This window comes from Erigeron canadensis, chromosome 1, assembly GCF_010389155.1.
Source record: "Erigeron canadensis isolate Cc75 chromosome 1, C_canadensis_v1, whole genome shotgun sequence".
In the NCBI taxonomy this organism is placed as follows: Eukaryota; Viridiplantae; Streptophyta; class Magnoliopsida; order Asterales; family Asteraceae; genus Erigeron; species Erigeron canadensis.
The window spans coordinates 23,442,937-23,469,792 of NC_057761.1; the positions used below are offsets into that span (position 1 = coordinate 23,442,937).

At 33.9% G+C, this 26,856-nt stretch overlaps 3 protein-coding genes across 3 annotated transcripts; 2 read left to right on the plus strand and 1 right to left on the minus strand.

Moving 5' to 3' along the window:
• Positions 1–7,241: 7,241 nt before the first annotated feature.
• On the plus strand, positions 7,242–7,835 carry LOC122578378 (protein RESPONSE TO LOW SULFUR 3-like). Its single transcript, XM_043750330.1, has one exon. The coding sequence runs from the start codon at positions 7,336–7,338 to the stop codon at positions 7,678–7,680; it is 345 nt and encodes a 114-aa protein (XP_043606265.1). The 5' UTR covers positions 7,242–7,335; the 3' UTR covers positions 7,681–7,835.
• Positions 7,836–10,707: 2,872 nt separating this feature from the next.
• LOC122587433 lies at positions 10,708–11,163 on the minus strand. Its single transcript, XM_043759602.1, has one exon. It carries the CDS (start codon positions 11,161–11,163, stop codon positions 10,708–10,710), a length of 456 nt encoding a protein of 151 aa, XP_043615537.1.
• Positions 11,164–26,121: 14,958 nt separating this feature from the next.
• On the plus strand, positions 26,122–26,652 carry LOC122587456 (uncharacterized mitochondrial protein AtMg00860-like). Its single transcript, XM_043759637.1, has one exon. It carries the CDS (start codon positions 26,122–26,124, stop codon positions 26,650–26,652), a length of 531 nt encoding a protein of 176 aa, XP_043615572.1.
• The last annotated feature ends 204 nt before the right edge of the window (positions 26,653–26,856 follow it).

The window sequence follows — 26,856 nt, forward strand, 5'->3', positions numbered from 1 at the left end:
ACTCCCGGTAGAAAGATAAACTAAGAAAGTTAAGTTTAGAACTTGAGGGGTCCTAAGTGTAAGATTTGTAATGGGTGGCCAGGGATTAGATGGCAATTAGGAAGCCCTAATTTCCACAAATCTGCTGTAACGTGTGTGTGAGAAAAGCCCTAGCCAATCCCCTTCCCTCTCCAAACAAAGATCCATTCGTTTCGTGCCGTTTCGATCAAGGATTGTTTAGATCTTGAGTCCCCTACGTCAAGTGCAGGTAATATAGATGATTTCCCTTGATTTGTGATCATATGATTCAACTTTATGGATTTAATTCAGTTCTTAGTGTTTGGAGTATGGACGGGGGTTGTTGATTATCATTTGTGATTAATTAATCAAGTTTCGATAGTAAGAATGGTTGTTTAATGTGACCTAATGATCCATTTTTGTTAACAACTCGTTCATGGAGTAATTGATGGGGCTAAATTATCAATTAGGTCTTAAAAGAGTCTTCTTTTTGGTGTAATAGTCAAAAAGGGACTATTATCTGGAGTGATGGTAATTATAGAGTATGTGACACGTATTTAGACTGTAGGTCAGTTTAGTTTCGTTATACTCATAAATCGGTCCTATGTTGATTATAGGTAGTCGAGAATACTTGCAAAGCTCGGTAACTTACGATTATCAATTGTTGTACGCTTCTACGAGGTAAGATACACTATTTTGACACGCTAAGGGTTCAACAAAAGCATGGTTTTCGTATTATAACTTCCTTAATGGTATTTTGTTACTTATAAGTATTCGGGAGTACACGGGAGGTTATATGGGCTATGCAAATGACCAATGAGGCCTGAAATGTAGTCCCAACGATATGTGATGTTGTCTTATGAAATGAAATGCAATGTCTTATGATGAATTGATTTATGACACTTGTTGATGAGTATTGAAATGTGCATGTTTGTATGGCTTGTTCATCTAGTTTACTAGACTTTTTAAGTTGCCATGTCACGTGCACGTTTAAGGGCCCAAACGTAAAGATGTATAAATGTGATGATTGTTTAGGTTGTGTAAACACCTAAACTATATGTGATGTGAAATCGAGCTCGTAAATTTAACGTGAAAATGTTAAGCTTAACCCGTACTTGCCCTAGCCCGGTTAAGTGCGTTGATGTGATTGCTCGGGTGGCTTCTTACAACGAGGTATAACGTGAAGAGTAATACGGGAGATGTTACCAGCCCCATTGTCATTGAACATACGGATTACTCCTGGAATTGGCTTGCCATTCCTTAACGACATTGATGGACAGCTGTAAGGTGTGTTCATCTAGTCGGGTGTGACTTCAGTTACACTTAAATGATGTTATGATGTGTTATGTGATGATGTTAAAGATGTTTAGGCACAATTAGGGTGACCTATTTTGTATGAAAGATGATGAATGAGATGATATGTGATGATATGTAATGATATGTATTCTAATGTCGCAAAACGATCTTTATAACGTTTTAATTAGACAAATGCTTTCTAAACCTTGTGTATTCTTACTTAGCTAATTCGTTAACTAACACTTGTTTCTTGAAATTTGTTGTCCCCTCAGGTTTAGCAAGCTAAAGGTCGTTGATGAAATAAGGAAAGGCATGGGTAGATAGCAAGTGATGATGACATTAGTTTACCCATAGTTGCTACTCCATCTAGACTTTGATTTATGTTTTTGCAATTTTCAGATTTGGAATGTTTGATGATTGGTTGCTTTATGTTGGGCAATCAATGGGTTTCCATTAGACTTATTCAATGATGTGATGAGTAACACCTTTTGAAAGAATAAACCAAACTGAATTTTTCGGGTTTGGACTTTTAAACGTTTTTCCGCTTTCTTTGACACTGTTAGGTGAAAAATTTTGGAAATCCATATTTTTAAATGTTGGGTGTTACAGAAACTCATTTCTTCCAAAATAGGATGAAAATCAAAACATGAAGTAATATTTCCCAAGGAATATATATATCTTCATGTCTTCAATGTCTTTTTTCTACCAAACAAAAATGAGTTTTGATAGGAAAACCTAATAAATAGGCATACTCATTAACCTATCATTAATTAGTAAATATTTATCTTCCAATTTTACCCTCTATATATCATTTCCAATTTTTTTTCACACCTAGTGATATTCATGTGTCAATATTTTTAGGTTAATGAGTTATGTTAATTTATCATTTTTCATAGATTATTAAATCAATCTTAAAATCAATTAAAAAAAAACTAATCATATAATGACATTTGAAAGAATTAAAAAGTAAAATTAAGGAAAAAACTTAATGGAATCCACATATAAATATTTATAGGATTTTTTATGAATTAATAACTTTTTATATAAAACACTAAAAGTTTTAGTGTATTAAACTAAATGAAAAGAATATTGTGTAAAATAGATGCGAACCATTATTCATTCATGTAGTGAAAGCAATTGTGGAATATAACCAACATAAAGTTATGGTAAGGGTACTTCCTAGTTAGCTCAAGTGGTTGAGCAATTGCCTTACAAGCAAGAGGTCTTGGGTTCAAGAGTTGGGAAGTACATAGGAAGTCTTTCTATGAAGACTTGACTTGGGTATACCCAGGTTCAAGTCTGAGGGGGCAGGGTTTATCCCTATTGATCGTCGTGCCTTTGGACGGATTAGTAGGGGGTTTTCCCCCCATCGGGTATTTGAAATAGGCATTTCTACTTCGAGGGAGCTCTCTAGCGCGGACCCGGTTAAGACAACGTATGCTAGACCTCCCGCTGTCGAATCGCGACACGAAGTTCTCAAGCGAAATTCACATTTCAAAAAAAAAAAGTTATGGTAAGGAAAACACTTGGTGACCTTAAGGTTGCAGGTTCAATCCTTTAAGGTTCCCGTTACCAATGAAGTCTATATCGACATATGAAGTTTAAATACGCGGGTTAGATCCTCCAGATTGCCCAGATCATGTAGGATTATGATGGAGGTATTGTACCGGCATTATATGACTTATTCGGGATGAGTCGATGAGTATCCAATTGTGGTACCAGGGCTAAAGTTCTCTCTATTACCCTAATATATAACCTAAGTGAAATGGAAACCAATATGGCAAATTAATACATTCATTGAACACCATTAAAAAGATAATAATATGTGCAAGAATTCTTCTCAATATGTCTATCTTCGTTGTAGTTGATAATACCTAATAATAAATAAATTGTCAAATTTATTTAAGTACAAATATTAGTTGGTACTTCATTTTCTATATCTACTGGAACTTTAAATTCTCATATATGTATTATTTAAAATACTTATAATATGAACATAAAACTTTGATGTCAATTCATAATTGTTGAAAGTTCTCAATTTAGTACGATATAATTACTATTTGTGTTTTTTATTAACATGAATTACTTAAGAATTTAATATATAGTAATTTTGTATTTAGTAATTTAGGGAATAAAGCTAAAAAAGGTAGATGATTTAAACAAAGTTATCTAAGGGCTAAAATTCAACCTTGTTCTTCATCCAAGGGCCATGACTTATTTAAAATTGAATTTAGGAGGTTGTTTTATTGTTATTGAGAGATATATATAGAAATAGTAAGCAAATACTAAATCATAATTTCATTTCATTCTTTGTCTCGGCTTCTTCGGTATACATCATTTTCCGCCTTCAGAAAAAACCTTAAATATCGTCATTCATTCACTCAATAGATATATCCTTCATAAACAGATGAGGTCTTCATCTTCCATCCTTGTTCCTCCATCAACAAAAATATAAATAATGTTATGTATTAGGTAAGATTTCTTTGAACTTTTATATCTTTTTAAAAAGAATTCAAGTATAAGGATTTATATAAAATGTATGTTAATAAGTTTCTTAACAAGCTAACCTATGATTATTGTCTCTTATTCGTGTTTGAGAAAAATAACAAAATTAATTATCGTGTTCGTTTTTTACCCTAAAAGTTTTGTATCTTAATAGGTTTTGTATTACATGTTATCTAAGTTTTAAACTCATTCAAAAGAGTTTTATTTTTGTTGTTTTTTGTTTCTTAAAATAATAACTAAAATAAGGAAAGAAAGAAGATAGAATAAAATAAAGGTAATGTATAGTTAATCTTTTCATATGAGGTCTGAGGGCAACGCCCTTAAGAGTGGGGTCTAAGGGACATAGCCCATTGTTGACATTTTTAATTTTATTTTATTTTCGTTAATTATTTAGGTGAAAATTTCTCTAAAATTTTATTTACGACATTTGAGAGGTTAGTTTTGAAATTTTGAAAACACTTGTAAATAATCGTTTTCAGTCTCGTTATTAATCTCATCTTCTTCATTCTCGTCATTCTCTTCTTTAGTTCTTTTCTCTAAAACACATATACACCGAAAATTCTCAATCTCTAATTGTATCTCCGTTGAATAATTTGAGTAAACTCCTAAATTTGATTTAATTTGAAAGTTACTACACGCCTTCAGAGATTTTTGTTATTCGGTTTGGCTTTTTGTTCGTTTGACTGTATATCGTTAACAGGAAACATAATACTGGAACGAAGCAAGACTATTAGATCATCCCTATTGGGGCTAAATTTGTTCGGTCGGTCATGAAATTTAGGTGGGGCTCGTCCAAAACTTCACCAACCCGTTCATCTTATCCAACATGCGTCGGCTAATAATTTATTATATTTTGGTAGGGACAGACTGCAATAACCATGTATTATATTGTAAAAACTTTATTTTGTATTTACACGTTGTTTTAACTTTTAAACTTATGACTTGATTTACCTATATATTATAATAAAAAGAAATTTAATAAGTAATTATCATATTCCTATCACTAAAGTAATTTAAATATTTAAGGTGAAACTCAAAACTTTATGAATATTTTATAATTTATAATTTTTTTTATTTTATGATGATAAAGAAACTTTTTAAACATAAAAGTGATTTAATTAATTTGAAAAAAGGAAATGTAAATTATAAAAGATTATTGTTGGATTTAGTTGGGTTAGATAGTTTTTAGAAAAAAAATTTAGTTTTTTAATAAATATTGTTGGTGAGTTAGTTTGTGAATGTGAATAGTCTTAACCCAGCCCTAGTTAATTATTTATTTATGGGAAATATTAATCCTCCTAACTAGTTGGTCTAAAAATCATCCTAACAACAAGATGATAACATGTGAAAAAATCAGGAGGCAATACTTGAAAAGAGAATTAGTGGATACCACTTGTCACCTTCTTAATGTATTAGGAGGATTATTAGACTACCCACGTCAGTGAACCAATCCAACTCAATCTTCAATTAAAAATTAATTTCTCCCTCTTCCACCTATACAACCCAATCTAACTCAAATTTCTACTCCCATCCACAACCCAACCTAAACCAATTTTTTATTATATTAAAATGATTTATTATTTTATAATATTAAAACTTTTTATTATAAACTAAAATAAATACATTACTTTTATGGCAAAAATCCAAATTAAATAGTTTTATAAAAAAAAACATTTTTTTAAATAGCTCTGTTTTTAATAAAATTTATGTCAAAATGTTTGGAACGGAAAAATAAAAAATACTTTGTTTTTTATATTTTTAATAAAAGTTATAAAATATAAGATATTAAAGAAAAACTAATAAGACTTATAATTAATTATATACAATAAAATAATAAGAAAAGTCCTCCAATGAAATGTTGCCACGTGGCAAGTACGATGTAACAAACTCTCAAAACAACTAGCTCGTTTTCGAGGCTTCGTCCTTTTGAGTTTTTTATAATTTAATCTTCCACAATACAAACTAAGGTTCACTTATAAAGGTGTTTGCTTTGGAAGATTTATCATTTTATTTTATTTATATATATATATATATTTTTTTTAAAAGTAGTTACGTAACAACATTTTTACGTTTTAACTTATTCAGTTATAATGGTCTTGAAAAACGTCATCACATGCGTGCAATAAAATAGTACTAAACATTTTTCTTTTTTGGAATAGCAATAAAATAGTAACATTCTTGACCTCCACACGTTGTCTTCTGGACTTCTGGTATATTCCGGACACCCGCACACCCACCTTTTCACCACATAATTTTTTTCAAGTGGTAGATTTACAATGCCCACATTATTTTACCTTTCATTACATTACGTTACATTCCATTACGATATTTTTTTGAAAAAACACATACAAGTATAATGTATTGAATAAAAATTTAGTTTTACCAAATTCTGGAGTTGACAAAGTTTATAAGAGTAAAGTGATCATAAGTTTATATAACGTAATAATATATGAAATTTTGAATTGGTACAATGTGGGCTGTGGCAATGTTAAAAACTTGATAAAGTTCATATTTCATGACATTATCATGCTCTTTATACGTGGTAACATACTAATATACACAATCCGTGGATTACCAATGACACTAATCTAATCCACTTATTTACCTGTATTCATATTTTTTTCAACCTATTCCGATAATTCATATGCTTTTTTCAAGTTTAGCGTGTTATGATGTAATCAATGATAACATACAGTGAAATTTAGAATGCTTTGAAACGATGAATACGTACCATGGAACTTTTACCAATTATGTACGTAAAGTGAAAAATTTATCTTTCTTATGCCCGATTAATTAGTCATAAACTTCGATCATATTATTGGTCAAAAACTTGACTTTATATTTGTAAGCTTAATTCAAAAAGTAGATCTAACACATAGATTGTGACGGATTAAGATAATAAAAGTTGAATTTTAACATGTGTAATAAATTTATAATTACCAAAACAAATACAAAATATTTTATGCAAAAGATTCTTATTTATTAATTTTCACCGATTTATTCCACAACCAACATGTAAAAAAGTAAATCGCGTAATACTATAATCAAACAGATATCAATCGTGATTTGCAACAGCCACCGATTTTTATATTACATTTCTTTCCCCCATATTTCACGAAATTTGTGAATATTTCAATATTGAATAACACGTTACATATGAAGTAGTTGAATTTACCATTACTCCGAATTCAGCGGAATATATGACTTTTTGTTCAACATTCAAAATTTAAAAATGTCAACAAAAATCTGGGAGCCATGTTGAATCATTTCCAGCCACATAAAAAGATAAGAATAAAATAAGAACAGGGAGCATAAATGTAATACTTCAAAAACATCAAGGTCTAAACTGTAAACCAAACAATATACACCCAGATACATTGAACCTGGACACCCCCATTCCCCGCCTATAAAAACAACGTGTACCTCTAAACAGAATCACCAAAATAACAAACCAACACACACAAAATCTTTCCCTCTGCATTATTGTATAATTTCATAAAAAAAAAAAAAATCTATATATAATAAAAATAATATATAATGTCTCCAAGTATTGCGGTCCCGTCGGTGCAAACGGTGCGACGCACAACAACAACAAATGTGACGCAAGAAGAGATGTTGAAAAGGAGAAACGAGGAATTGGAAAGGGAATTGAAAAGGAGTTTGGAAAGAGAAGAGGAAATGAAACGAGAATTGGCGAAAACGTGGCAGAGGCTGCGCGTGGCGGAAGATGCGGAGGAGAGATTGTGTTCGCAATTAGGAGAGTTAGAAGCTGAAGCTGTGGATCAAGCGCGTGAGTATAGAGCGCGTTTGGTTACGCTCATGGAACAACTTTCTGTTGCTCAAAAAGTTATATCATCATCCGGGAGCGTTCAGGGTTTGTGATTATATATATGATATGATTATATTTACACATATATATTGTGAGAGAGAGATTGTAATTGTAATGTTTTTGTGTAATTTAGACGATGATGTGTAAATTGGTTTTTGTTAAGAAGGTTGATAATAATGGATCGTTTTTGAGATTCGTTATTTTGCAAGTCGTTTGAGATGAGTTAATATCGTGACATTTTGTATGTCGGATAGATTTTTATTTTGTTTTTAATTAAAGGTAAATATATATCATTTGTTTGTTTGCAAAATGGTGTCAAATAATTTTGTTGAATCTGTTTGTGTTCGTGATCTAAATTATTTTTTCCTAACGCTATTTTTCGGGTAATATGTTATGTAGGGGTCAGTGATTCGATTCGGGTCGGGTCAAAAATTAAATATTATTATAATAAATAAAAGTTTCAATCACTAAAAAACTAAACATTTGTCCAAGACAAGTAAACATTAAAAAGAACAAACGGTTGGTACCTGGTTCGATTCAATGAAGAAATTAGAGTTCAGTCTTTCGATCTTTAAGAACTTGGGCTAAGTTTTTTTAATTAACTAATAGGTTTTAGTTTGGGTTAAGTAATTTTGAATGAGCTTATGTAAAATGTAATGGATCAATTTTATTTGCTTAGTATATATAAAAAAGTTTTCACAATTAAAATGGAGGGTCGAAACCGAGTATATTGAAATTTTTCTACACGAAAACAATATACCCCTAAATCGCAAAAAAAAATTCGGGGGTCGGACGCCCCTCCCGGCCCCTATATAGCAACGCCCTTGATGCCAATGGCAAAAGTATAGTTGATTTCATCATCAGATTGATAATGGTTAAATGTTTTACAACACCATGTGGTAGATAAACGGACAACAACCTGTGTCGTTACCTCTTTCTGAATAACAAATCTTGTCCTACTAAAAATAAACCTCGTTACCTCTTTCTGAATAACAAATCTTGTCCTACTAAAAATAAACCTTTGATCCACAGGAGTAAAAAAATTGCTATGAACGACCCTTTTTACTATATTGAGAAATTACGACGAGACAAACTACCTAAATAATACTTCGCGAACCGATGAGATGCTGCCTTCGGAGTTGGTTGGAAGAAGCGTCGACAAGTAAATTGGTTTCACCTTAGAACAAAAAATAATATAAAAAAAAATGTTACACTTGCAAACAAAATAACAATGTTTACAAATATGTAAGACATCGATATAAACCAAAACTGTTTAACTCATTTTATTTTATCTCATATATTTTATAAACCAAAAATATATTTCATATTTTTATTCTCTTTCCTCGTGTTATTTTATACACATTGTGTAAGCAGTTTATTTTTTTATTTATAAATTTAACACTTGTAATTAAAGAAAGGGAAGTGATATATCTACAACTAAATTTAGCCATCCACAACAATCCATGCATTAAACAGTTGTACACTGTGCTATAAAATATATGTGATTGTTGTAGATGGTTAAAAATTGATGTAGATATATCACTCCCATTAAAGAAAGTTATATAACACACACGTCAAAATACCACAATTGTTATAAACTCGCTTGACAAGTTGACATAAGATAAACCACATAAATAAAAAAGGTCTGCCGATGTCGATATATAGTACGTGCAACACTAGCGGGATAAGTTTAGAACTACACAGTAAGTTTTGTTTACGAAAGAGGAGATATAATGATTCATCGGTTTCGAGTAACGATCTTGTGGGACGAGTCTGTGAACGAGAAAGAATCATGTTTAGCAAAATTCAAAAATTCAATAATGTAATTTATAAAAAAAGCTACATTTAACAAAATTTTAAAAATTAATTCTAATTCGTAAGTAGTGAATCGTGTGATCGTGTCAGGATTTTGGCATGTTTTATGAGGTTTTTTAAAGCCAATTTCATTATTTAATAACAACAAAAAGTGACAGAACTACCGAGTATTATTAAAATCAACGGGGTTTATGCCTTTACTCAAACTTGCCTATCATTTATCTTGTTATCAAATCGTAAAGAAATGAATAAATCCACAGAATATTCCAATTATCAACAGTGGCCTGTATTATTCACTCTAAGGGTGGAGGGAGTGGAGGGTTCATCCCTCTCATCTCCCTCTAATCATCCAATTAAATTACTCCATATCATTTCAACTCTTCAACCTTTTATTCAACCTTCTTTTAGTGGTAACCATCACTCTCAACATTTTCTTCACATTTTAATAATTTATCTTTAACATTATAAACTTTACATAATTAACCTTTTTAATTATAATTAACCAAGTATATAAAGAAAACACATACATTTCATTTAGCGATTAAAAATTTAAAGATACAAAACATAAAATAAAGTAAAAACACATACATTTCATTTAACGATTAAAAATTTAAAGAAACAAAACATAAAATAAAATAAAAACACATACATTTTATTACGAATAAAAAAAAACTACAAAAATAAATCGGCAATTAATGTTGGTTGAGCCATCGGGTCGTCAAGATGGGATAAATTTAGTCTCCCAACGTGCTCTGTAAGATCATATCGAAGACGATGATGAACATCTTCATCTTCTATCTCATCCATTGCATCGTGGTTATAAACCACTTGAACTCCCGTATCCATAATACTAACCGGTGATATTGCCCTTCCATCATCCTTTATAATCATGTTGTGCAATATAATACACACGTGCACGATGTTAGTAATCTTGTCGACCGTCATCGCTCGCATTGGCCGACTCAAAACCCCCATTTTCCTTTCAAAACACCAAAAGCTCTCTATACATCTTTTCTTGCCGATTATTGAACTTTCTTGAACTTCTTGTCATTTGTTTCAGTCGGATATGGCATTGCCTTGACATGAGTCGCCCACCTAGGATAGATTCCATTGGTAAGATAGTATCCCCGTTTGTAACGATGGCCGTTTACAGTAAAAGACGAGTCAGGAGCCGTCGAATTTCGCTCCCTTATATACAATGTCGATTGATTCAAGACATTTATATCGTTGAGCGACCCCGGAGGACCAAAAAAAGCATGCCAAATCTAAAAGTCTTGTGAAGCAATGGCTTCAAGCAAAACCGTGGGGTATGGATGATCACTTATCTTGTATTGTCCATTCAACGCTTTAGGACAATTTCTCCAAAGAAAATGCGTACAATCAAGACTTCCTAGCATTCCCGACATCTTGTGTCTCTGTTCATGCACTTCGTACAACCGGGAAACATCATGACTAGTTGACCTACGTAAGTACTCGTCATGATATAACTCGATGACCGCGCTACAACAATGATCAAGGCTTTCGCGAGAAGTTCTCTCTGCCATGCACAAGTAGTCATCAAAGTTATCTGGAGGGTTGCCCGTTCCAAGCTGTTCCACCGCGGATGTGCATTTTTGTATGATAGCTAAACTCTTTTTTCTCGACCGATCTACACGCTCTTGAAAGTAAACGAAATGTTGCTCAATATCACTAACAATCTTTAAAAACAACCTTTGACTCATTCGAAATCTTTCACGAAACTAAACCGGGCCAAACTTTGGCTTTTCAACAAAGTAGTCAGTAGTCACGCATAAGCGTTTCGGTTGAGCTTGTCGTGTCGTCTTCAACCGCGTCAAGAACACTTTGCAAAAAAAGTAAGCTACCACCCGTGGATAAATTCGGAAACGACAAAGGAATTGATAATTCCGAAGCCGAAAATATCTTGTCGTGTCATTTTACCCCCTGGAGCGTCCAAATTTACACTGGCAGTCCGTTGAAAATGTTTCATTTTGCCCCCCTTCTCCTTCAGCTCCCTGCGAGTTGAAAGCTCGCGCATCCGAGCTCGCGTCCATCTCCCTCGCTTGGTAGCCGAAACTCGCTTAACCCACCCAACTTTTCCCCATCTCGCGACCGAGCTCGCTGTCGGCTCTCTCCCCCCAAATGTTTACAAATATAATAATATAATCTAAGGGGTGAGTTATTTTGAGAACCCATAAAAAAAAACTCAAGAACCATTCTGTACCCAAATCATTCAAAATGTTTTATTTCAGAAACCGTAAATCGTTAGACGAAACAAAAAGCATGGGTAGTCTTAAAATTTCGTCCTCTTTCATTAGAGATCCAATTCGATATACTTTTGACGACTTTCTAATTTTCGTTTTCTGTTTGGTACTTACACATAACTTACACATGTGTAGGTTGAACTTACACATGTGTAGGTTGAACAAAAATTATGATTCGGAATGGGCTTCGCCCTTAAGGATATTCATAAACCAAAGCTAGTGTGGGTTATAGGTCATAGGGTGATAGGTCATAGAGGGTGATAGGTCATAGGGGGTGACCGGTGATGGGTGATCTACCTAACGGGCTCCGTCCTTAGCCGCTATGGCTCTGCCATGGACTGACGGGTTCCGCCCTTGGCCACCATGGCTCCGCCATGGATTGACGAGCTCTGTCTTTAACCTTCATTGTTGCGTACATATGTTCATTTACTAATTTACATGTGAAAACAATGATCCTACACATGTGTAGGTACACAAGTACAAGATGAAAAAATAACTAAAATTAAAAAGTTGTCAAAAGTATATCGAATTGGATCTCTAATGAAAGAAGATGAAATTTTAGAATTACCCATGCTTTTTGTTTTTTTTTAACGATTTACAATTTGTGAGATTAAACATTTTGAATGATCAGAGTGAATTTTATTATTTAATTGAAGAGAGAGAAAAAGAAAAAAAATGTGTGGCATAGAATGGTTTTTTGAGTTCTTTTTTATTTGTGGGTTCTTAAATAACCCTTTCTCTATAATCTAATAAATTACGCAAGTATAATGTAAAATTATGTTTTTCGCATCGATCTGGTTCCCGAATAAGTATGAGTAACAATATATTTTAATTATATTTTGTTGGAACCACGTTAGTGTGACCGTCACTGATCATGTATCATTCCTGATATGATAATTGACGATAACTGAAATCCCTATGTCTAGTAAATATATAATGGGCTTATTTACTCTTAAAGACGTAGTATAGGGTTTCACATTAGGTGATTGTAACTAAGAGGACTAATGGTACACACATTAAACATCAAAGGGGTTGATTGTGTAATTACTCTCATTATAAATAGAGGGTAATTAACCCTAAGTTAAGGTTAATCTCTACACACATAATACCCTAATTTTCGTGTGTCTCTCTTCTCTAAATTCGTGCATCAAGTTACATCCGAATTACTCATCTCATTAGTACTCAATCACCTTGTTATGGGACCCCGAAATCAATATCAATTTTGCTTTATGCTCTTACAGGTTTCACAGAACGATTGGGGATGTTTTATCATTCGAATCAAATCATGTTTATTCCAACATATTTTGTATACGGAAGAAACTAAGGTAAATAACAAAACTCATTTCGTTGACATAGGCATGAGCAGTAAACTAAAATTTTTAACTAATATAATTGTTACAATTCTCTTTAAAACAAATTATGTATTTGATACATACAATATATGTGTTTAACAAAACCGTAAATTGGTTTTTTTTAAAAAAAGGAAAGAATGATTATTATATTTTTGTGTAACGTGATCGAGCACAATCGGGTTTATATTCTATCAAACATATATGATTTGGGGAAAGGATTGACTCAAGTTACTCAACGACTAGTCAAGATCGCTTTAACTTGACTCATCAAGTTATTTGTAACTTAAGGGAATCTCTACCCATATATGTGAAGCCTTAGGGTGTTCGGTATGAGTGAATCAAAGAGAATGAAAATGTAATAGAGAATGAATATAGTGGGAAAGAGAATGAGTATTTGGAAAGAGAATTGATTCCGTCGTTTGGTACAAGCAGAGAATGAATATATAAAAAATACTAAATTTTAAATAATAATCAAATTTAATACATATAACATCACTAAAACAAAAAAAAAAATTAAAAGTTTTCATTCCCATCAATTCTCTACATTTCATAGAGAATTGAGGGAATGTAATCGATTCCCTATTCTCAATTCTTTCTCATTCTCCATTACAACCAAACATGAGAAGTGTTTCTCATTCCATTTCCACCTTTGCATTCTATTGTACCAAACATTGCATTATTGAATCAAAAGTCTCATAAAGTGGGGATGTTTTAAATAAAACGACATGTAGCATTGAATTCCACCCATCAATAGTGGCCTGGTTACACAAATAAAATGTCGATATGTGGTATTCTAGACCATCAATAATGAGCGCATTATTCTTTATTCGATAAGAAACAAGGGGGGAAAGTGTGATGGAAACATGGATTGGATGAGAAAAAAGAAAACCATGATTGTGATTGGACGAAAAAAGAGATCATTTATTTTGCAAAATATCCTTGAAAATGGATTATGGAAAAGATTACACGCAAACTGTCACCATTTGGCCACATTTTCCTTGTCGCGCTTTCTCATTCTCACTGTCATATATGATAAATAGTAATAGAGTAGTAATTACCTGAAAAAAAGTGAAACTTAATCTAATGAACTTACGTAAATGTTCAAAAATAAATAAGAAAAAAACAAAAAGAACTTGCATAACCCATATAGCTTCTTGAAGCTCAAGCCGAGGGGAGGATTCGCTCAAGTTATTTTCCTAACTTGAAATCTTGACCCTTGATTAAGATTCGAAGATTATCCTTAAATCTTGACCATTGATTTTCATTCAAATGTCAAAATTAGCCTAACATCATGTTAAGATAACTTGAGAGAATCTCATTCCGTTATAAAGACGGTTACATTTAATATGTAAGTTATTTATGCATTTATTAATTTGTTAAACATAACCCGATGTTATATTTATCATTTCCTTTAATTTAAATGTTTCCAACTTGCTCTAAAAAGTAATTTTGCAACTAACTTATATGTTTAGGGAATAAGCTACCTCTAACTAAAATTATAATTACAATAATCAAAGAATTATTAAGTTTAATACATGAGAAAATGTAAAACCAACATTTTATAAATCGTTAGCTAGAATTATTACATTTATTGTAAACTTCAATAAAAAAAGAAGAGTAACTAACAATCTGACACCCATTTAATGTTGTCTATGACAGATTTTGAGTCTTAATAGTTCAACTGTGTAAGGAAGAGTTGCACTGTACACAGTCTTACCTCAACCAATATAGAGAGGCGACTTCTATGTTCTATCTAAATGATAGAAAAGGACCTCTGGTGTTGTTAAATTGACACAAACCATTACTTATAGTTGGTTAAGTATTTGTTTTGTAGGTATTCTTTGGATATGAAGTATCAAGAATTGGTGCAGAGGGACTAAAGTTGTGCAATGCTGAAAGACACAAAGTTTGGACTAAAAGTGATCAAGACAAGGAGTTGGAGGTTAAAAGATGTAACTTCGAGTAGTATATATACTGGCTTACTTTAGGGATAGGGTTAACACAACAACCCTCATCTGCTATCAATCGATATTATATTTCTCTCTAATATTTTCTGTATTCATATATATATATATATCATATCGATATATGTATTCTTCTGTTTTCTAATAATCATCATTTAGATGATTATATATATGTAATAATAACTCTATAACATTTAATCTTTTTCATAATAATCATTCGTATAAATTCTGGTATTATTGCTTGATTCAAAATCGAATAATTTTTTTCTGGTTTCTGGTGATTTATATATTTTTACATGGTATCAAAGCCAAGTTCGGTGATTGTTGGTTATTGATTCGATTTATTTTCAGATCCGATTAGATCTAGGGCGTATTTCATCTGAAACCCTAGATTCTAATTGTTTTTGGGTTTTTTCGATTAACTTAAGGTTTCATCCGAAAACTTTGGTTTATATTCTTCCGCTGCTATCATTATTGTTTTGCCTCATTTTTTCCTTGACTAAGTGAATCAAGGAAAAATTAGCGTTTCTGGATTTCATATCAGATCCTGATTACTTCTCTTGACTAAGTGAATCAAGAGGAGAATTATGGTTCTTCTACCATCGGCATAAATAGCACTGTATTGTATTCTTGTTCCCTATTTTTTTTTGTGTTCGTGTTTGATTCTACTTTTACTTTCTTCTCGATCTGAATTTTTTTTTAGATATATATATATATATATAAAAAAATTTTCTTATCTCTTTTCACATAAAATCAATTAAGCTAATACTTGACCTGCCATCATACGAGTGGTTAGGAATCCTGTCACTAGCTTTTTTGAGTGATTGAGATTTATTTTCTTACAATTTTTTTTGGAGAAGAAGGTATCTGTGGTTTCTTCTGTGTGTTCTTGCTATTTGTGTTTCTGTGTACTCTGTGTTGTTGATTGGTTTCATTATCTGTTTATATTTGTTCTTATTTGGCTATCTGGTTTATTTTTGAGTTCTTTATTTTTGCTTGAAAGATTGTTTGTTCTGACTAGTATTGTTTACTTGTATTTAAATCTGGTTAAAAATGGTGAATACTCCACCTGGTTCTGTTCATGGTAATATTCCACCTGGTTCTGTTCATGGTAATACTCCACCTGCTTCTGTGCATAATGAAGAATCTAATAATGAACATGATTTTGAAACAACTAAGATAAGTAAGCTTGATTTTGGTGATCCTTTATATTTGCTTTCCAGTGATACTATTAGTACTCCACTAATTGGGTTTAAATTGCTTGGAACTGATAATTACAAAGTGTGGTCATGTGCTATGGAACTTGCTTTGCATACTAAAAATAAGATAGGATTTATTGATGGAACTTGCTTAAAATCCGAGGATAATCCTGTATTAGCTACTCAATGGGATAAATGCAATGCTGTTGTGCTTAACTGGATTCTAGGTTGTGTTTCACAAGAACTTTATCTTGGTCAAATTTTCTTAAAAAATGTTGCTCTTGTTTGGCAAGAACTTAAAGACACCTATGATAAAATAGATGGTTCAGTTATTTTTAATCTTCACCATAAAATTAATTCTTTGACTCAAAGTGGTGCCTCTTTATCTGAGTATTATCACAACTTGACATCTTTGTGGAAACAATATGATTCTATGATTACTTTGCCTGTTTGTTCTTGTGCTGCTTCTGCTACTGTTAAGAGTCATACTGATATGATGAGATTAATGCAATTCTTGATGGGTTTAGATGAAGTTTATATGGGTGCTAGATCTAATATTTTACTCAAAGACCCTTTGCCTTCTGTGAAAACTGCTTATGCTATTATCTCAAGGGAAGAGTCACATAGGCCTGGGCTTAATGACAAATCTAACCACTCTGCTAGTGCTTTTGCAGCTAAGTCAAATTTTTCAAAAAATCCAAACACTAAAAATGGTCCTTATAGACCACCTTTTGATTCTAAGAAAATTGTGGATAATCATTTTGAGTCTAAAAGAACATTTGATAATAACACAAGGAATTTTAGACCTCTTAATCCTAATTTGCAATGTACTCATTGTAACAGAATTGGTCATACCATTGACAGATGTTTTCAACTGGTAAATAAAAGGAATTTCAATCAAAATAATAGATTTACTAATAACAATGCACATGTTGACTCTTCCAAACCTTCTTCTTCTTCTTCTTCTTCTTCTTCTTCTAAATCTGCTGTTATTGATTCTGCTAATCTCTCTAATAATCCTACTTTAACCACTAATCAAGTTTCTAAGTTGCTTAGTCTTTTAGATGTTCCTTCTGGCTCTTCTTCTGGTCTGCATGCTAATATGGCAGGTATTAACAGATTTCCTTTGTGTAGTAGTTCTTGGTTTATGAGTTGTAATTCTATGTTACTAAAAGCTATAATTAAATGGATAATTGACTTTGGTGCAAATCAACATATGACTGTTTCTGATAAATATTTGACCAATGTTGTTGATATTTCTAAATTACAACTTAAAACAGGTCATCCTAATGGTACATCTGCAATTGTTCAAAAGATTGGTAATCTTGTTCTTGATAATGGGATTGTTTTGTATGATGCACTTGTTGTTCCTGAGTATTGTGTAAATTTAATGTCTGTCCATAAGTTATCTAGAGACAATAACTTGTTTATTGGGTTTGATCCTTCTGAATGCCACATTCAGGATTTACATCAAAAGACTATTATGGGGACTGGTAGTGAGCAAGGTGGTTTATATGTTTATGATGATGATGTGTCTAATTGCTCTTCTGTGGTATGCAACTCTGATCAGGCTCTTTCTGTGTTTGACAAAAAGCTGAATTTCCCTTCTAGTTCTATTGGTCCTTGTGATGTATGTCACAAGGCCAAGCAAACTAGGCAACCATAAGTCAAAAAAATTGGGGGATTTGATTCATCTAAATGTCTGGGGTCCTTATAAAGTTTCAAACAAAGATGGTTTTAAATATTTTTTAACTACTGTAGATGACTACAGTAGGGCTGTTTGGACTTTTATGATGAAAAGTAAATGTGAAGTTTATAATCATGTATCTATCTTTCTTAATATGATTAATACTCAATTTTAAATCAAAGTTAAAGTTGTCAGAAGTGACAATGGTTCTGAATTTGTTAACAAAGAAATTTCAAATCTGTTCACTTCTAAAGGAATTGTGCATCAAACTTCTATACCTTATACACATCAACAAAATGACATTGCTGAAAGGAAACATAGACACCTTCTAAATGTGGCTAGGTCTCTTATGTTTCAGGGGGGAATTCCTTTATACTTGTGGAGTGAATGTGTGTTAACTGCTACTTATCTTATTAATAGAACTCCTTCTTCTATTTTAAATGGCAAAACTCCTTTTGAATTGGTGTATGGTTCTGAACCTTCTTTACAACATCTTAGAGTTTTTGGTTGTCTTTGTTTTGCTACTAGGTTAAATATTTCTGACAAGTTTGATTCTAGGGCTGAAAAAAGTGTTATGATTGGTTATTCTAATTCTAAAAAAGGTTACAAATGTTTTAGTCTTGAATCAAAACAAATATTTTTTTCAAGAGGTGTTAAATTCTATGAGAATATCTTTCCTTTCACTATGAAGTCAAATGAATTTATTTCTAAAAACAGTTCTTTAAATCAATTAAATTTTTTTAATATGTATGATACACCAATTTGTGAGGACAATGCTAGTCCCAATGATGATGAAGGAGGCATAGATAAGAATGACCTAGTTGGAGGTGAGCTCCATCATAACTTAGGCAGTCCTTTGAGGACTACCAGTTTTGGTGTTGAGCATGCAATCAGTAGTCATGAGGATGATAATAATATTTCTGAGGGATCTTCTAGCAGCTCCTCTGATTATAATATTGATAATCTATTTTTAAATATTAATGAAACTGATGCTGAAATTGATAATCTTAAAAGATCAAATAGAAGTTCTAATCTTCCAAATAGATTAAAAGATTTTCAACTTGAAGGAAAAGTTAAGTATCCTTTAAAAAAGGTTGTCAATTATGCAAATCTTTCTCATGATCTTTTATGTTTTGCAATATCTTTACATAAAAGTTTTGAGCCTTCTACTTTTAATGAAGCTGTTAAGGATAATAATTGGGTTATTGCTATGAATGAGGAGATGGAAGCTTTACTTAGAAACAACACTTGGACTCTAACTAAATTGCCTTCTGGTAGAGAACCTATAGGATGCAAATGGATTTATAAAATAAAATACAAGTCTAATGGTGAAATTGAAACGTATAAGGCTAGACTTGTGGCAAAAGGTTATAGTCAAAGGGCTGGTATTGATTTTGATGAAACCTTCTCTCCTGTTGTTAAGATGGTTACTGTAAGATGTTTATTAACTGTGGCAGTGTCTTTTAATTGGCCTCTTTATCAACTTGATGTGAATAATGCATTCTTATATGGTGACTTGAATGAGGAGGTGTTTATGCAACCTCTTCCTGGGTATTTTCATAAAGATAGTAATTTGGTATGTAAATTGAATAAATCTCTCTATGGCTTAAAGCAAGCACCTAGACAATGGAATTATAAGTTGTGTTCTGCTTTAATTGAATATGGTTTTGAACAAAGTAAATCTGATTACTCTTTGTTTACAAAAAAGAATGATAATGTGTTTGTTGCCATGCTTGTTTATGTTGATGATATTGTCTTAACTGGTAATAGTCAAGATAAAATAGATAAAGTGAAGTTGTTCATGAATTCTAAGTTTAAAATTAAAAATTTAGGAAGGTTAAAGTATTTTCTTGGCATTGAAGTTCTTGAAAATAATTCTGGTTTGTGTTTATCTCAAAGGAAATATTGTCTTGAAGTGTTAAATGACTTTGGACTTCTTGGTTGTAAGCCTGTTCATACTCCATTTGAGATGAATTTGACTCTAAAATCTGATGGTTCAAGAAGCTTGATAACATAACTGTTTATCAAAAGTTAATAGGAAAGTTGATTTATCTAACTTTAACAAGACCATATATAAGTTATGTTGTGCAATGTTTGTCTCAATTCATGCATTCTCCCACTCAAGATCATTTGAATGCTGGATTAAGAGTTTTAAGGTATCTTAAACAAGCTCCTGGTAAGGGTTTGCGTATTCAAAAGTCTGATAATTTTACTTTATCTGGTTTTGTGGATTCTGATTGGGCTAGGTGTTTGACTACAAGGAAGTCAATCACTGGTTTTGCTATATATATGGGTAATAACTTGATTTCTTGGAAAAGTAAGAAACAAAACACAATTGCTAAGTCCTTTGCTGAAGCAGAATATAGGGATTTGGCAAGTGTGACTAGTGAAAGTATTTGGCTTTTGAACCTTATGAAAGACTTTGGTGTTGTAACAACCGTCTTATAAATGTTCTAATTAAGTTCTTGAAGCGTACTTTCGCCACTAGAACAGCCAGACAGTTCAATTTGATTAAGTTCTTAACGTGCTTTAGACCTCAATTATGTGCTTATATGAAGGTCAATTTGATCGTAAATCTTGATTGATATGACGAGTTCATAATTATGTGCAATGAAATATTAAAGTTCGGTTCATAAACGTTCATGTTCATTGAAGTTCTAGTTCAAAATGTTCGCAAATAGTCCTTGCATGTATGGAGTTCATTTATTATGGTAATGTATATAAAGAAAAGGAAGAGAACCCTAGAGGGAAAAACAAACATACTCCATCTTCTTCTTCTTTCTTCTTTCTCATTCTAGAAACACATAGTGCAGCCACATTTTCATACACTAAATTCATCCTTTGATTTGGTGTTGTTAAACCAAAATCATTTGTACTTTTAGCATCCTAGTGATAATCAAAACATATTTCCGGAATCAAATTTCAGGTAACAACAACAAATTATGAGTTTTTGATCAAATTAAAAGTGTACTTTTTCAAGTTCATGTTCTTGATGATTTGGTCCAATTTTGATATGAAATCATGTTAATGATTAATGGGTTTGTGTCTAAATGTGTTTAATAACTTTGGTGTGAACAAATTTGGGTCATAACATGCTTTAATCTACAAAACCCATTTTTGAAAGTTAAGGAAAACTTGTTCTTGATGTGCCACACCTTGTTCATGTTATAGATGATCTTGAAATCGTTAAAAGTGTTAATGGTTAATGTTATTGTGTGTATATGTACAAGTTCTATGTTCTAACAAGTCCCGTATTCGATCTAGATCTTTGTGTGATGTTCAAGTTCATGTTCAGCCCATTCAGGACCTTGGGACGATCCTGGAGGGACGATCTTGAGCCCAAGATCATCCTAGCCAGCCCTCTTGGTTCATGGTTCATATTCGTTCGATCTTGTGTGGTGTTGTGGTGTGGTTGGTACGTTTAATGGGTAATCGATCCTTTGGATTGGTTTAGCTCAAACAACTTATTCTTAAAATGATCATGTACCTTGTTCTTGTCCTTGGATCATTAGGACAATCTGCTTCAAGTCCATTAGGACGATCTTGAGCAAGTATAGCTAAAACGATCTTGTGCTTGGAACTTAAGACAACCTTGAAGTCTTGTGAACCTAAGACGATCTTACACCTTGTCAAATGAAACGATCTTGCATTCAAACCAGTAGGACGATCTTGTGCTAGTCCTGTAGGACGGTCTTGGGTCAGCCAGAACGATCTTGAAGTACAAAAACCCTAGGACGATCCTGAACATGTCCAATGGGACGATCTTGACAACAAAACCCTAAGACGACTTTTTGCATTCTTAAGACAACATGTACTTGTTCTATATCGTACCACACTTGATCCTTGAGAACATCATTATCACTTGATTAAACACATCAATGGCTACTATTTAATCTCAAAGCTAGTTCATGAGCCGATCTAAAACAACGTACAAAGTGCAAACCCTAATTAAGTACATTTAAGACATGTTCTATCTTGATTATCAAAGTACGAGTTCTATGAACAATTAAATCAAGCTCTAAAGGCTAAAGTTCATTATTAAAGACAAGTTCAACTCATTAGCACGATAAGTACTTATGTGTGAGTTCAAAGACGTTCAGTTCGAGTCCAGTTCATGTACTTAAAGTTCATTTAAAGCTCTTTTGAGTCAAAACGTTCAAAAGATCTTCAAAGGACCAAATCATCAGTTCATCAAGGACATTTCAATGATTAATTAATCACATGAACTAATATATGTGCTTATTTATGATCAATATGTACTTAGGCATCCATCAAGACGATTGCGATAGATATACTTATCTATCTTTATGCTTGTTCTCGTTGCTAATACTACTTGTGCTTGTACCAGATCATTGTGAGTTCACTAATCCCCCTTTTGTACATTTGTTCAAAGTTCTTTATCGGGGACTGAAAAGCATGAAAACTATTTTGTACTAGTACTTATGTTCTTGAACTATCTTACGTACTACAATATGATCTTGAACTACTTATGACATGATTATTAAATTGTTTAAAAGAGTATTTGAGTCTTGAATGGGCAGGATCTTAAATGCATCTATATCTCTGTACTTGATCTTTATCGTGTTGTAGTTCGTACATGTACTTGTTCAGTCCTTGTTCGCTTCATATCCCAAAGTTCAGGGAATGAACCTTAGGTAAATATGGACAACGCTGTTTAGGGTAGGCCCACCCTCATTCTCCACAGTTCAAGAAGATGCATATTACTTGTTCTTGTTCATGTCATTGTTCTGACATAGATCTTATTTTGAAGTACCTGAGCTATATGAGCATACTATTACATTAAAGTTCAGTTTAGGCCAATCGGTCTAGCAGTGACAACTTACCTAAAGTTCATTATATGTTCTTGTTCAGTTCATGCTATTATAAAGTACTTATGTTCCACGTGAAAATCTTGATCTAGTTCCTGTTATTACAAAGTACATTGGTTCAACGTACAAAACTTATGTTCTTTTTCTTATTATACATATATACGTATATGTAAACTAAAAGTACATTATGTGAATCTCACCAACTACTTTTGTAGTTGACCTTTTGAACTTACATGCTTTCAGGCTAGGTTCATAGTTCTTAGCATAGGAGTCTTCCTCTTAAGCTCATCTCTTTTGGCGATTGTTCGAGTGTACAAGTTCAGGAGCTATGAAGACCTCCTTTGTTTGTTCTGTTCAAGACTTGGTACTTTAAGACAATTTGTTCTGTCTTTTGTTCATTGACTATTTGAGTTCATCTCATGTTCTGTAATAACTATCGTACTTCTGTTCTCTTTTAATGATTAATGGCTGTGTTGGAACTTGTACTGTGTGCAATTGTGCTTATCTGTACATCCCGTATATTCCGCTTTAGCGGGGTGTTACAATTGGTATCAAGAGCCATGGTTATAGTGAACACCGACCTTTTTCCTAAGGAAAACTCGAGCTATAACTTGAATCCACTCTGAGGTGATTCTTTGATGACCGGTTTGAGTAGTAGGTACTCTTATCCTAATTAGATGTAACCTGATCAACTACATATAATTACGATAAAAGCACCTAGGACCTCAAGGAGTGTCATTGAAGGTGTCACCCATTTCTTAGAGCTCTATTAAGAACTTCGTGCAATCTCGTTCTTGATCATATCAGTTCTAGTTCATGTTCTAGTTCATTGGTTCTCTTATAGTTCATTCGTTCTTGTAAGACATAGTCCTTATCGTATGACCGACGACTGTTCTTGTTCATACAATGTGCTAAAGACGATCTTTTATTAACGTACTACGTGCTTGGAGCTATAGACTTGTTCGAAACGTAATCGAGTTCATATTTTCGTCTTATCAGGAGATATAAGGAAGGATGCCTGCTAAACGGGGAAGAAAACCTAGAGTTGCATCCGCTGTTGAACCCGCTGTTGAACCAGCTGAACCTGAACCAAGTGCTAATGCTACTTTCAACTTCACTCTAGAAGATGTAGCGAACCTCATCACTGACCGCATGAATACGATGATGCCGAATCTTGCTACTCAAGTTGCTCAGATGCAAGAAATCCCCCTGACTGAAAGTACCAGAGTTACCCAGAGCAAGAAAACTCAAGAAGGGCCTGAACAGAATCAAGAGGCGAACAACGATTCTGAAGGTGCTAGTCAGATCAATACCCAAGCTGCTACTGAGGGCAGAGTCACCCGGAGTAGGGGTTGTTTGTTCAAGACCTTTACTCAGTGCAAACCCCCAGTATACACAGGGGAGAAAGGTGCTGCTGAACTGTTGATGTGGTTTGAGAACATGGAAGAAGCCTTGTACCACACTGAGACCACTAAAGACAAGATAGTGGAGCATGCGACCAGCCAGTTTGACGGAGCTGCTAGATCTTAGTGGACTGGCATCGTCACTACTGTTGGCAGGATGACCACTTATGCTCACTCTTGGGAAGAACTTCAGAAGATGATGAGAGCTGAGTTCTGCACCAAAGATGCTTTGCAAGAGTTAGAACAAGAGTTTTGGGATTTGAAGATGGAAGGATTAGAGATTGAGAAGTATATTCCGAGATTCAATGAGCTTGCTAGACTTGTACCACACTTGGCTTCTACTGAGGAAAAGAAGATCGATCGTTTCATTTGGGGTTTGATTCCTGGGATCCGCCATGACCTCACCAGCAAAGGCCCCAAGAAGCCACTGTACTAGCTAAGACTTTGACTAAAGATATCATCAGATTTGGAGGGTTGGCTGAAAATGTTGAGAAAGGGAAGAGAAAGGCTAAAGAAGTTGTAGAAAAGAAGGTTGAGCCCCCAAGTAAGAAGGGGAAGATCTTGAAGAACTATGCGGTGACTGCAGTGCCTGAGCCGACTAGATACTCGGGAGCTTATCCTAGGTGCTCTCGTTGTAACCTTCATCACACTGGTGCTTGTCCTGTCTGATATAAGTGCCAAGGAGTTGGGCACATGGCTAAGTACTGCAATGCTGTGTCAGCGAACTTGATTAGAACTAACCCACCGCCAGTGAACAAAAATCCTCAGATGAGAACTGTTAGACCTCCACTACCACCTGCTGTACCAGTTTAAAGAAATCAGAACCAGATCCAGAACCCCCAAGTTTAGCGTGTTGCTTATCCACGCGGGCCCAGAACCCAGAACCAGAACCATCAGCAACAACAAAACCAACAAGGCCCTGCTAACGCCTGTGTATTTGCTCTGAACGTTGAGGAAGCTCATCAGAACCCTCGGGTTGTGACAGGTACTTTTCTTTTGAATGATCATTATGCTTCCGTACTATTTGACTCCGGTGCTGAACGTAGCTTTGTTGCATTAGACTTTAAAGCTAAGACTGACATGAAAACTGGCAAACTAAATGATAAGTATGTGGTATAGTACGCAAATGGCCATAAGTACGGCACTAATGAAATTGCTCTAGACTGTCCTTTGATCTTAGTAGACAAGAACTTTACAATTGACCTAATCCCTCCTGAGATTAGTAGTTTTGACGTTATCGTGGGAATGGATTGGCTATCCAAACACCATGCGACTATTTGTTGTCACGAGAAATCAGTTCATATACCGCTTCAGAACAGCGACATCTTGATCGTACAAGGCGATAAGTCCACGAACGAACTTAAAATCGTCTCAGCCATGAAGTTCCGTAAGTACTTAGACAAGAAAGATCATCTTGTGTACCTAGCTCATGTCATTGATAAAAGTGCTAAAGAACTAAAAGTTTGAGACATCCCCATTGTTCGGGACTTCTCAGATGTCTTTCCTGAAGACTTACCAGGCATTCCACTTGTTAGACAAGTCGAATTCAATATTGATCTTGTTCCCGGTGCAGCATCAGTCGCTAAAACACCGTATCGTTTAGCTCCTCCTGAAATGCAAGAACTGTCCAATCAATTGCAAGAACTTTTGAGCAAAGGCTTTACGTCCTAGTTCATCCCCTTGGGGAGAACCGATCTTGTTCGTTAAAAAGAAAGATGGTTCAATGAGAATGTGCATAGACTATCGTGCACTGAACAAACTAACCGTTAAGAACCGGTATCCTCTACCTCGCATAGACGATCCGTTTGATTAATTGCAAGGTGCCTCGTACTTTTCTAAGATCGATCTACATTCGGGTTATCACCAGATTTGTGTTCATGATGGTGACGTCCCAAAGACAGCTTTTCGTACTCGTTATGGTCATTACGAATTTCTCGTTATGCCATTTGGTCTGACTAATGCTCCAACGATCTTTATGGAATTAATGAATCGTGTCTGTCGTTCGTTCTTAGACAAATTTGTTATTGTGTTCATTGATGACATACTCGTGTACTCTCGGAAGAAGACTGATCATGAACAACATTTACGTTCTATTCTTCAACTTCTTCGAGAAGAAGAGTTGTACGCTAAGTTCTCTAAGTGCGAGTTCTGGCTTCGCCAAGTACAGTTCCTTGGCCACGTCGTAAATGATCAAGGCATTCATATCGACCCGGCCAAGATTGAAGCCATTAAGAAGTGGGAGGCCCCGAAAGCTCCTACCGAAATTCGTAGTTTTCTCGGATTAGCTGGTTATTACCGTCGTTTTATTGAGAACTTTTCTAAGATCGCACTACCCTTGACTCAATTGACTCAGAAGACCAAAGACTTTATTTGGGGTGAACAACAAGAACGAGCTTTCCAAACCCTAAAAGACAAACTGTGTGAAGCACCTGTTCTAGCTTTACTAGAAGGCACCGAAGACTTTGTCGTGTACTGTGACGCTTCACATCAAGGTCTAGGCTGTGTACTGATGTAAAGAGGCAAGGTGATCGCCTACGCATCGAGACAACTCAAAGTGCATGAAAAGAACTATACCACCCACGATCTAGAACTTAGAGTAGTTGTTTTTGCCCTAAAGATTTGGAGGCACTACTTGTACGGAACTAAATGTACTATCTTTACCGATCATAAGAGCTTGCAGCACGTGTACAACCAGAAAGAACTGAACATGAGGCAAAGG

What these genes read in the sequence shown, in the direction of transcription:
- LOC122587456 (XM_043759637.1), top strand. Translation starts at nt 26,122, where the DNA reads ATGAATCGTGTCTGTCGTTCGTTCTTAGACAAATTTGTTATTGTGTTC.
- LOC122578378 (XM_043750330.1), top strand. Translation starts at nt 7,336, where the DNA reads ATGTCTCCAAGTATTGCGGTCCCGTCGGTGCAAACGGTGCGACGCACA.
- LOC122587433 (XM_043759602.1), bottom strand. Translation starts at nt 11,163, where the DNA reads ATGAGTCAAAGGTTGTTTTTAAAGATTGTTAGTGATATTGAGCAACAT.